The sequence below is a fragment of the Chelonia mydas genome, chromosome 5 (assembly GCF_015237465.2).
Source record: "Chelonia mydas isolate rCheMyd1 chromosome 5, rCheMyd1.pri.v2, whole genome shotgun sequence".
NCBI classification, from domain to species: domain Eukaryota; kingdom Metazoa; phylum Chordata; order Testudines; family Cheloniidae; genus Chelonia; species Chelonia mydas.
Window position 1 is genome coordinate 31256643 of NC_051245.2, and position 13163 is coordinate 31269805.

Consider the following 13163-nt stretch of genomic DNA (forward strand, 5'->3'; position numbering starts at 1 on the left):
TGCTTGATATAATAGGGAGAAAAAAGATGGCAAGTCAAGTATGTTGTGATTCACAGGATGATCACCCTTCTCTGTTCATAAGGCAGGACTCCATAATCATCAGTACATGCTATAAAAATTCCACGACCCACCTTTGCCTCAACTGTTTTTCTGCATATCAAAGCCAGGGCCTGCATCAGCAAGCAGGGAAATTGCCTGGGGCCCCACACCACAGCGGGCCCTGCGAAGTTAAATTGCTCAGGCTTCAGCTTCAGCCCAAGGTAGCAGGGCTTGGGACCCTGAGCTTCAGACCCATGCGTTGGGACTTTGGCTTTCTACCCTTGGGCCTAGCAAGTCTAATGCTGGCCATGCTTGGTGGACCCTCTGAAACCTGCTTGTGGCCCCCTAGGGGGCCCTGGACCACTGGTTGAGAACTCTGGAGTATATATATGTGGTGTCGGAATTTTTATTTTTAAAAAAAGATAGTTTTTCCCTCATCTAACATGAAAAAATAAAGGATGAGCTTATGATTATGTCAGCAACTTGAGAGAGTGATAGGTTCTAGTTTTTTTACTTCTTGATGGGGGATATGTAGGGATGGGAGTCCTGCCACCCTCACCTTACTCACCCTCTCCCTGACAACTGATTCTGTCTGACTCAGCAAAATGCCAGTACCCCAGCAGCAGCATCCTTTTTCCCTTCCCTATATTAGACCCTAGCTTCTGCTGCATAGAGGATAGGAACAAGACTCTTTCCAGAGCTAGGCCTTCCAGCTTTGACCAGAATAAGTCAGTGATACACTAGCTCAGATCCGTCCCTTTTCTAAATGTTCTTAGTACATCTGGTAACCTTGTGCTGCTGCTACATTGGTGGGTTTCAGATGGGCTTCAGATTCTTTGATTAATTCCAAATGTGGTCAAGTTATCATTGGCTAATTTTCACTTATAAAGGGGGATCAGATGAGTACTGTTTAATTCAGTTGAAATGCACATCTCTAAATGTCAGACTTGATACAGACCACTGAATCTCAGATTTAGAATCCTACTACATATGATGTACAAATCAAGGGCCCAGTGCTGCCATCAGTTACGCCTGTGTAACAACAACTGTTGTCAGTGGGAAGTCTACATGGATATTTGAAGGGCAGAATTGGACTCGAGTGCTTCATTCTTTGCCTTTCTCTGTGAGACAAAGCCAAATTCTGCTCTCATTTCATTTTGTACCAGTCCAAATCTGGGGAAATTGACTTCTGTAGAGTTACTCCAGATTTAAACTGGTGTAACAGGATACAATGTGACCACACCATCTATGGGCATTCACTATAACTGTAAAAATATTTATGGATTACAGTATTTTTTCCTAAAGGACAATACCTGATACCTTTAAAATAATAAATTGTAGATCCTTATAGAGTATAGACAAATATAACTTATTTGGACCTCATACAGTCTAACCAAACTATCAGTTTTGTTCTATGATCTTAAACTTCCATTGGCTGTTTCTACCTTCCATATGCAATGGAGGTGTGCAACGATACATTTCCTACTATATTATTCATACATTTTCAAGAGGAATAATAAAGAAGGAAGATTATCTTAGGTCATGTTTCAGAGTAGCAGCCGTGTTAGTCTGTATCCGAAAAAGAAAAGGAGTACTTTACAAGAACAGTAGGATGGGAAATAAACAAGAGAAAATAGTTTGCTTACAGACAGCCCCCCAACCTGAAGCAAATACTCACCAGCAACCACACAACAAAACACTAACCCAGGAACCTATCCTTGCAACAAAGCCCGTTGCCAACTGCGTCCACATATATATTCAGGGGACACCATCATAGGGTCTAATCACATCAGCCACACTAGCAGAGGCTCGTTCACCTGCACATCTACCAATGTGATATATGCCATCATGTGCCAGCAATGCCCCTCTGCCATGTACACTGGCCAAACTGGACAGTCTCTACATAAAAGAATAAATGGACACAAATCAGACGTCAAGAATTATAACATTCAAAAACCAGTCGGAGAACACTTCAGTCTCTTTGGTCACTCGATTACAGACCTAAAAGTGGCAATTCTTCAACAAAAAAACTTCAAAAACAGACTCCAACGAGAGACTACTGAATTGGAATTAATTTGCAAACTGGATACAATTAAATTAAGCTTGAATAAAGACTGGGAGTGGATGTGTCATTACACAAAGTAAAACTATTTCCCCATGTTTATTTCCTCCCCCCGCCTCCCCTGCTGTCCCTCAGACGTTCTTGTCAACTGCTGGAAATGGCCCACCTTGATTATCACTAAAAAAGGTCCCCCCCCAACTCTCCTGCTGGTAATAGCTCACCTTTTCTGATCACTCTTGTTACACTGTGTATGGTAACACCCATTGTTTCATGTTCTCTGTGTATATAAAATCTCCCCACTGTATTTTCCACTGTATGCATCTGATGAAGTGAGCTGTAGGTCACGAAAGCTTATGCTGTAATAAATTTGTTAGTCTCTAAGGTGCCACAAGTACTCCTTTTCTTTTTATCTTGGGTCATGTCACTTTTCTCTATATGGTTTATGGTGTTGTAGGCTATCAGTAATAATAACAAAGCGACGAGTTCTAAGTCACTTAGGTGCTTTTGAAAATTATATACTATACCCCTAATTAATTATTTTCGAGGTGATTGATTTCCTTGTCTCATGTGACTTTTTATCAGTTTATATTTTTGTTTTTAAAATGAAGTGGTTTTAGATTGGAGAAATATTAGCAAGTAGAGTTATACATATCTAGGAAGAAAGGAGGACTTCAGTGAGACCAAGATTTCATAGTGTATTTTTGGGTAGTTTCTATAGATCCCCATAAATTTCATCCCTATTAAATTCAATAGGATTTTTCGATAAGATATATTTACTATTATTACTACTTCTGCTACTTGTATTACTGTAGTGCTTAGGAACCTGAGTCAGGGACCAAGACCTCCTTGTGCTAAACACTCTACAAAAACAGCAAAAAAGACAGTCTGTGTCCCAAAGAGTTTACAATCTAAGCATAAAACAAGAGCAAACAGATAGTTACAGACAGAAGGGGGAGTACAAGGAAACAATGAGACAACATGGGTCAGTATGATAGAGAGTGGTCTCAGCATGCGAGTGGCCTAGCCTTTTCAAGTTTTTTGTAGGCATCATGCCAAAGGAGAGTTTGAAGGAGGAATTTGAAGGAGGACAATGAGGTGGCTCTGCCTGTATTTGAACTTGGAATGAATTTTGCCAGTTTTACACAATTTTTGCAAATAGGTTCCTCCTTACCTATTGCACAGCCAGTTTATTTTTCACCAGAAAAAAATGAAATTGGTCAAGTGCTAAGATGCCAAATAAACTCGCCAACAGACTGACTTTTATCTTCATAGAAAAGGAAATATTGAAAGTGAAGCTTTCACTTTTTTCACAAAAATCCCATTGTCAATTTTTTCCTTTCTTTTTTTCATATGGCATTAGCAGCAGCTTGTGTTTTGGTATAGTACCATGGTAAACATACCATCAATGGAACATGGAGGCGAACAATAGAAGAGAAAAGACCAGATGAAATTCATGAAACAACTTGAGTAACACTACCACATTGCACTTAGAATACTATGAAAATGTTGCTACTAGTAAAAAAATAAAATAAAAACACCCACCATATTACATTTTTCTGCAGGTTAACTACGATGGAGAACTTCACAAGCACCCACAGCTGGAAGCTGATTTGACCGCAGTGAGAGAGATCTATGGGCCTAACGCAGTATCTCTCAGGTACATCATTTTATTGGGTAAAATTCTTGTCAGTTCTGTGGCTGGAAAAAGGACATGAAATTGGTAATCAGCAGCATGTGTTTAGGAAATGGAAGCTAGTTGGCTATATTCTGGCATGTCTGACATGTTGCCGATAGGCCTCTATGCAGGATCTCCATAACAAACTATAGAAAGGGCCATAACTAAGGCGACGATTCAGTCACAGGTATTTTTAGTAAAAGTCGTGGACAGGTGCCCGGCAATAAACAAAAATTCATGGCCCGTAACCTGTCGATGACTTATACTATAAATACCCCTGACTAAATCTGGGGGGGGGCACCCCAGGAGGACGCTGCTGGGGGGGACGTTTAGGGGGGTGCCCTGGGAGCCCGCTGCTGAGGGGTGCCCGCGGCACCAGCTGCCGGGGGACGTTGAACAGTGGCTGCTCCAGCCACCCTGGGAGCCCTGCCAGAGGCCGCCCCCGGGACCACTGCTCAGGCAGTCCCCGGGGCCAGCCGCATTGGTTGCTGCTCGGGCAGTTCCCAGGGCCAACTGCCCGGGACCGCCTGAGCAGTGGCCAGGGCAGCTGGCTCCAGGGCCGCTCCAGCAGCAGGAGCCAACGGCTTGGGCAGCCCTGGGGTCAACCACATTGATAGCTGCAGAAGTCTTGGAGGTTGCGGAAAGTCATGGAATCTGTCACTTCTGCGACCTCCGTGACAAAAACAAAGCCCTAGTCATAACCTACAGATTTCTAGGGGGATAATTTATGTCAACTAAAGGAAAGTGAATGAACATTATGATGTAGCAGTGATGAATCTGAGCTCTGCTTTGTAGTGTTGTTGAACTTACTAATACAGCTGCCTATGCTCAGAACAATTTCTTAAGGCACCGTCTTGTAAACAAAGTCAATGAGAGTGTTGCTTTTAACTTTAATGGGGACAGGATTGGGCTGTTATATTTTGATTAAAATTACTGTTAAGCATAATATAACTCAAAATATTTGTTAAATTATCTTTGCTCTGTCATGTAGTCCATAACGTTTTCATGAGGTATTATTTTAATAATAATGATAAATACATTATGACCAGTAGGCAAGATTCAACACATCTGGTTGCAAAGTGATGGAGAAAATATCACCTTGATAATATGATATGAGACAAGAAATAAAAAACTGCACGGGACCTAATGATCATCTTGCATATTTTGCATATAACAATTTCCATGAACCTATATAATATGTTAACTATTTTATTCTAAGAAAAGAGATATTGTTTAAAACTCAATTGTGTGGTGCTGCTGAATAACGTGCCCATTTAATTTATCAAGTGTACATTTTAAGGGCATATATTTAATTCCTTGGATGATATTTCTAAAAGAAAAAAGTCTTCATTATCTGCCGTTTGAAGTTAAGTGGAAATTCAGTTGATTTAAAGGACATTGGAAATTTAAATCCAAGCAGTTGTACATGACTTAAGAAATGAATGAGATAATCATTTAGTTGTCAGACTGTTAACTGCTACACTGTGTGAAACTCTGTATACTTTTATAATATGTTCCCTCAGGCACTTAACATTACAACAATGAATATAACCTTTTAAAAATGTTAATGCATTTAATTTATTGAATAATCTGCTTCATTGTGGGCTATGCCATCTCTTAGGGCTCAATTCATTAGAATTTGGTATCCGTGACTGCTTCTGGCATGTGGAAAACTTTTGTGCCTCCTATGTTCTTCAGCAGTTGAGAATACCCATATATCTTTGGCAACCACAAAATGCAATGTTAGGTATTCAGTTTCATCCTCTACTCTAATCCTAATTCCCTTACTGCACCAAATCCAGCTGACAGTGACATTGGGGGCACCCGCTGAATGAGACTATATCTAAGGGCATGTCTACATAGCTGCTTGGAGAGCACTTTCCAGTGTTGGTAGATAGACGTACACTAGCTCTGCTCCAACTAGCATGCTAAAAATAGCAGTGTGATTGTGGCAGCACTAGTCACCCAAATACAATCCCTCCTGACCCACTAGGTACATACTTGGGAGGCTAGCCTGAGTCGCTGACCATGCTGCTATGACCACACTGCTATTTTTCGCATGGTAGCTCAAGTAGAGTTTACGTGTGTCTGTCTGCCCATTCTGGGAAGCACTCACCCAGCTGCTGTGTACTTATCCCCTGTGAGGGTTGCCTCTTCCCCAGCTGTCTAATTATCGATCAACCAGAGAACTTTAAAGGTAAAAAGAGAAGTTTCTGCAGACACTAGGCATGCATGGTATATAGCTCCTCATCACGGAGCTCTGGATGCTAGAGGTGGGCAAACCCTTCACATGTTGTTTATTTGTCACATGAACCAAACCCCTCAGAGTCTGTTCACAACGATTATTGAGGGACCAGCCTCTTGAAGGTTTGTTTGAAAGATCTCAAGAGCTGCACTACTACATCAGGACTATGGGATGACATCTGCTCCTGCCTCGCTGTAGACTGTGGTAGAAGTATTTCCTAGCTCCTGCAGCTTTATTAGGGGGGATAGCCCTAAAGTCGCTTATGAATGGGGGGTGGGCTTTAGAAAGCATGAAAATCCTTTGGTTGTACCCTTTTTATCTTCTCTTATTTCACTCAGCTTTTGTGTGTTTTGTTGTTTTGCCTACATTTTTATTTAATGGTGGGATTTTGCTCGAAGGCCCAGTCCTTCAACACTCACTCACTTGAGTAATATTAGCACTTGAATAGTCTCATTCAGTTTCATGGTCCTGCTTGCATAAATAAGCATTGCTCATAGGCTTTCAGGATCTGGCCTTCGGTTCTTCAAGCAATTTAATAAAAAATGTGAGACCTTTTGCACTGGTTGCATTTTAATACATGTTAGTGAGCTTTGCTACTTAGTACACACAGTATTGCAACATCTTAAATTTAGACCCTTTTCCAGCAGTGAGTTCCATGAAGCCAATACAGCTCCAGGTTCATGAAGCTCTGCCTTCACTAAGTTCATTGAAGGATCAGGGTTTGTGTCTATGTAGGCCTGGACTAAGCTGCTGAGCAATTGCCCTGTGGGCTGGTTCCTTCCATTGTCTGCAAGGCCAGTCTGCTGCTGTAGTTTGAAGTATATTGACAAAATATTTTCAAATGTTAAAGTTAATTTTTTGGTTTAATTCTTGCATGATTGTCAATTTATGCAGTCTCAGGCCACTGTTAAATTTAATAGATTGGCAGGGAGGTCTTTCTTACCACCTCTACCTCAGACTATGGAAGCAGTGGAAAAGGGGTGAAAAGAAAGCTATCCCATTTATTTGTGACAGCAAGCACTGGTCAATTATGGTTTGAAGAGGGACCATTTAATGAAAAAATACAGCTGATTCTGCTCTAAAATACTATCCACTTAAGTAATTTAGGTGGAAGAGGAACATAACACAAATTTTATGTCTAATGTACGTGAAAGGTAGTTGTTCTAGCCTATATTTTTCAACAGTTTTTTGATATGCTGAGGGAAGGTCACTGAAAGGAGACAAAAAATCAGAGGGGAATACAAAAGAGGAACCAGCACAAGCAAACCCATCACACATTAAATGTGAAAGTTCAAGCATTTTAAAATACTTATGTGCACGAGTTAAAACTGCGCCTTGGGGAGTCCAGCACTAACTGCATGTGGGAGATAACACAAACTAACACTGACCTTGATGACATTACAGGGTAGTCTTCAAGGTTCCGTTAGTCTTTAGCGGTTTCTCCAAAATACTAGACAGACATTCAGGGGGTTTGGGGGGGTGGGGGGGGAGGATGGGGAGGAGGGTGTTTCATCACATCAACTACACCTGTCACCTTGGTCTTAGCTTTTTTCATTTTTCTGAAACAGTTTGTAGACACTCTTTTTAGTAGCCCTTAGGGTTTCCCAGAGAAGGAACAGGAGTATGATTTCTCTCCTCCCCCCAAAAGGCCCCCAAACCTCTGGCTTTCTTTTTGCATCCCTTTTCATTAGTACATTAGTACCACAGAGGAACTATTTGGCTTTAAAGTGAGGATTTTCAGAGGTGTCTAAATGCAGAGGTGAATGAGAAGCCCTTAGGTATATTTGTAAGACTCGTAATGTCTTTTGTTATCGTTAGAGATTTAGTTCTTCCTTATTTTAGCGTTTAGCATATAAAAATTCAGGCTGTAATCCATAACCCTCTCTGAAATGAAATGAAAGAAATGCCCATCTATTCAGTCAACTCTTCCTTGAAACTTGTCTCTAGGCTGCCAAGGATAATGTCTGAAATTTGACAAACAGACAGACTTCAGATATATGGGAATTCATTCAGTATTGTTCAGTTGATGAAAGATCCCATTCCCTGAGTTGTAACAGAACATAAACAAATAAAGTCAAAATGAAATTAGGAAAATATTACAGAAATCATCTGTGTAACCTTCCTCTCTGAACCCTCTCCATAGACCACTGGAAGTTAAGGCAAGATCCTGCCCTTACTCAAGTCAAAGGGAGTTTGCTGCTGACATGAATGGGAGCAGAATTGACCCATACTGTTGTCCTGGGTCTTGGTCTGTCTGGCCCACATGTGAAGTAAATATGGCACATTGGAGCAATAGTGGAGGCAGAACATTTTGGCATCAGTATGAAAGTATTAGTCTGCTTACACAGCTCGTGTTCAAGCAGTTTTTCTACCCTCTATCAAGAAACCTACCATTATACATTTCATTAGTATTATGCACTTTGCTACCGTTGTACACTTTACTGCTCTCAGAAAAGTGTGCTCAACTTGCACAAACTTTAGAAACTTTAAAAACTGCATCAAAGGGCATCCAGTACTTTTTCAGTGACAGTTCCATATCAATATAGCTGCTGCTTTGTTGTTGAACACTAGGTAAAGGATTCATTTGGCACTGTTACCTTATTCCACCATCCCCCTCCACCTCCAGCCCAATAAATAAATTAATTAATTAAAGAAAGAAATAAAAGACTGAGCCAATATCTGAAATCCACTTTTATGATTATAGTCAAAAGACTTTGCCCATCATGCTAGCACACAGAATACAGAAAAGATACAGGCAAGTAGATCTGAATAATCAGAAAGGAGCCAATTGGTTTTCTTTTTGTTTCCTTGTACTAAAGGAGTTAGCTTTTAACATGATGCGCATTATGCATCAGAACTATGATTTGTGGTGCAAATTCTTGGATTTTTTTTCTTTTTAAATTTTTTTCCCTAATGAAATCAATACCATTTAAAGGGACTATAATTTGTTCTGGGTTGGCCATACAGATGCACCTTACTATTGTGGCACCTGATGGAAAATACAACTTTAAAAAAAAATCCTTTTGTAAAGTAAATTTAGTGTTACACTGATGTTACTGGAAAATGAAGTCCCTTTTATCTTCAAAGTAATCCAGAACAAACAATACCTGCTTAGACTTCCCCATGCTGCCTGACCAATGTGCCCCAGTTTGGTTCTGCGGGGACCAACTTTGTACAATGCAGTACAGCTCCCAGTGAGTTTTATAGAATTCAATAATTCAAGATGGGGTGCAGTATATATGGTACAGCTGCAAAAAACTGAGGTATAGATACATGAGGCCAGATGCACTCTTGTAGGTTCAGGGAGGCACAAATAGCACCTCCCTGCATCAGCCTGGCCTGCACTGTTATAGGTGGATTCACCCCAGGGAGGCCAAGTGGTTATAATATTGAAGGTTTCCTTTGGCAAAGGGAGCTTTAACCTCCATTAATGTATCCAAAGAAGCTCTGTCAGTGGCAGCTGTTAAAGGGAGGCAGTTAATTAACCTCTTCTCCCAGCTGTCCAGCCAGCATTGCACACTTTCTGAGATGGGCTAGACCCCCTGTAAGCCTCTCAGGACTGGGGAGGTTGTAGGTGCTTTATGCAACTCATAACAGATTTTCCATTACTAGGAGCCTTATACAAAGATCTGTGCCTGTTTCCATAGGTGAATCGTATCTATTGTTTGGGGAACAAACCCAAGCATTTAAGCGTGAATGATGGTTCAGTTTCTGTTCCTGTTCAGTCTTTACCAGTTATGTTGCTGTTTGTAGCAGAGTGGATACCTTGTTCACTGAGAACTGGAATGGATTCAAACACTTCATTACAAAAAGGCTGTCATTTCATTGCGGCCATGAGTTGTTAATGGCTTTTGGTCACTAAAAACCAAATGTGAACCAGTGACCTAGAGGTAAATAACTGTCATTTAACCAGTGATGTCCATTACAGACTATCCCATTATAATTCCCTTGAGCTATGCAGTTCCTCAGATGTGATTATCTGTGTTACTGAGGGCTTGGAGTATTATTTGCAGAGGCTGTTAGTTGATCCCTTTCAATACAGCAAAAAGTCACCCATTATGGAAAAGTTCGCCTAACTTGAACTTTAATATCCATTACTGATTTTATTCTTAATACGATCTCTCCTCTCATAGATGCTCTTGGGCTGAACAGTAGCTGGAAAGTAATATAATTCTTTACTTTCAGGGAATATGGAGCCATTGATGATGTAGACATTGATCTGCATATTGATGTTAGCTTTCTTGATGTAAGTAATCTAATCATATAATTATATAATGAACATTAGTACCCATTTAATTCTGTCCTATATGAGATTCTGTCAGAGATTTCCCTTCTTTGGATTCTTGATCTTTACAAGCTCCTGTCACATTATTGATTGCTACTCAATTCTCAGTGGAAAAATTTTCCTGTCAATCTGCAAACTCATTACTAAGATATTTTTAGCTATTTATTTGCTACTTTCATATAGAATTGCCTTGCGAATAAACAAGGAGGACAATCTACATGATCACAATGGTTCCTTCTGGTTTTGGAACATATGAATTTATGAACTGAGGCAAAGGTACTGCCATAGGGCCTAAGATATGTGGAACCACATCATATGCTCGCAGAGGGGAGACAACCTAGGATCAGTTTCACCTTGCATAGTTTGCCACCAGTGCTCCCTTCTAGGGAAAGGTTTGAGTGGCAAAGAACATAGATAACAGTGCTGCCCAGTCTCCCCTTCTCCCTGGAAACATAGTTCTTCTTCGAATGCTGTTCCTATGGGTGCTCCACTTCAGGTGTCAGTGCGTCCTGGCGCCGTCGATCAGAGATTTATGGTAGCAGTGTCCATGCGGGTCATGCATGCCCAGTAGGTGTCTTGCAGTGCCACTGGTGTTGCGTCCAACGCGCGTACAGCCCGAACCCTCCAGTTCCTTCTCAACCATCCTCGGCTGAAGACAGAACTCTGGGGCAGTGTTCACTCTTCCCATACCTTTAGAAATAATAGTTTAGATAGTTAGTTAGGCAGTTAGAAAGTTGTACTTAGTGTTAAGTTTTATTATAAAATTTTTTTTTACTTCTCGCGGTTTTACCCTCCCCATAGTTTCCCCGCAGCGGGGTCAGTTAACTGTTCAAGATGCTGGCTCCCCAGGCTTTCAACAATGTGGTTCCTGCCTTCTGTGTTCAATGTCTCAGTGAGGCGCATATCCCACAAAAATGCACCCACTGTAGCAACCTAAAGGCGAGAGCCTGGCGCAACTGGGATCTCCGCCTCAAAATGGAGAAATCTCTCCAACCAGAGATGGACCACCGGCCTCCTCTCCGGGCACCTCCCCTTCAGGGACAGGAGACATGCCTTCCTCTAACAGACCGAGGAAGAAGGGCACAGATGTCTCAGCAGAAAGCACCGCAGAAACATAGACAGACTTCTGCCAGGTCGCTACCTGCAATGTTGACACCTGCTCAGGTGAGCACCTGTGACACTCCGAGCACCTCAGGCATTGCTGAGTCCCAAATGAAGGAGACTAAGTCGACGCACAGATGGAGATATGCCTCCTCCGCGTCCACAAACTTGCCTGTAAGGGACTTGATAGTGAGCGTCTCCTCAGGCACCATGCCCCCGGCACTGATATTGCAGTCTGCACCAGTAGAGAAAGCCAAGTCAGCACCGACCACCCCAACTAAACCGCCATCACATCTGACAGCACCAGCGTCGGCACCGATGGTACCGACATCAGAAATGCCACTTAATCTGCTGCAACAGAGAGACTTGGCTACCTTGTTGGCACCGCAGTCCCCATGCTTGGTACCGAGGCTCTCCGGAATGTTTCAGCGGGGATCCCTATACTTCTCAGACTGCTGTACATTTGTCCAGTGAAGATGATCATGATGATGTGCCAGAACCATGAATCTTCTCACTGCACCACTCATCACTAAAAAATTGAAGACCACCCTGGACCTATATGAGGTCCAAACATCGTTATAATCAGATGAGTTAACCTTCGTACGGACCGCTGTGGATGTACCCACCAATGGCCTTCCCAATGCATTTGGCACACTGGGAACCCTGGGCAGCTTACAGGGGCTGTCACTCTGGACCACCCACAGCTCACAGAGGAGAGATGAGATGCACCCCTCGTCCCCCACCCCACAGCCAACGGAGGCTCAGGACATCAGGGAGGACACTGAGATGGGCACAGATCAGGAAGCGAATTCTCCTGCACACAACTCTTCCTCCTCATCGGACAAAGCAATTATGCCTCCGCCGCCTACCTCGGCGGATGACTTCAAACAGTTCCAGGAGCTGTTTAAGCAAGTCGCCCAGAGCCATGACATCCCGTTGGAGGAAGTTCAGGCGAACCAGCACAAACTGGTACAAATTCTGCAACCTTCCTCTACTTGCAGGATCGCTCTGCCCATTAATGATGCGATTCTGGAACCGGCAGAGACAGTCTGACAGACACCAGCCTCAATAACGCCAACATGCAAAAGGGCAGATAGGAAGTATTATGTCCCCACCAAAGAGGTAGACTTCCTCTTCTCCCACCCGCCTCCCAGCTCCTTGGTGGTCATTGCCGCCAATCAACACAGCAAACAACAGTTTAGATCAACCCCTCAAGATAAGGAACACCAGAAGTGCTCAACCTCTTTGGACAAAAAGTTTACTTCTCAGTGACCTTACAGTTCAGAGTCACCAATTATTCTGCTCTGTTAGCAAAATATGATTATGATAACTATAGGATATTGAGCTCTTTCACTGAGGAGCTTCTAGATGAGAAGCAAGCACAATTCAAGCGCTATGCAAACCGTGAATAATGATCTTCCCCTATCTGGACAATTTCCTTTTCAAAGGTCCAACTCAACAAAAAGCACCAGACGCTGTCCAGACGATGATCACACATCTGTTCAGGGATCTAGGGCTACAGATAAGTAAACGAAAATCCACTCTAGTCCTTCTCCAGCAACTGAACTTCATTAGGGCACATCTCAGTGCCGTACAAGCCAAGGCATTCCTGCCCCTGAACAGATCCACAACTCCGACAAACCTTATCACAGAGGTAAGAGTCAGCCCCCAAACACCGGCTCGTACTGTCCTACAGCTGCTAGGACACAAGGCAGCCTCAATGTTCATGGTACAACATACAAGACTACATATGTGC

The 13163-nt window shown here is 42.3% G+C and overlaps 1 protein-coding gene across 2 annotated transcripts in view; it reads left to right on the forward strand.

Annotated features, from left to right (window-relative positions):
- Positions 1–13163, forward strand: part of PARP8 (poly(ADP-ribose) polymerase family member 8) — a 162864-nt gene that overhangs the window by 82464 nt on the left and 67237 nt on the right. For both annotated transcript variants that reach the window (XM_037902774.2, XM_007052818.4), the window contains exons 7-8: positions 3664–3758; positions 10207–10267. In XM_037902774.2, the coding sequence (XP_037758702.1) occupies positions 3664–3758; positions 10207–10267 (156 nt within the window). The remainder of the gene's footprint in view (positions 1–3663; positions 3759–10206; positions 10268–13163) is intronic.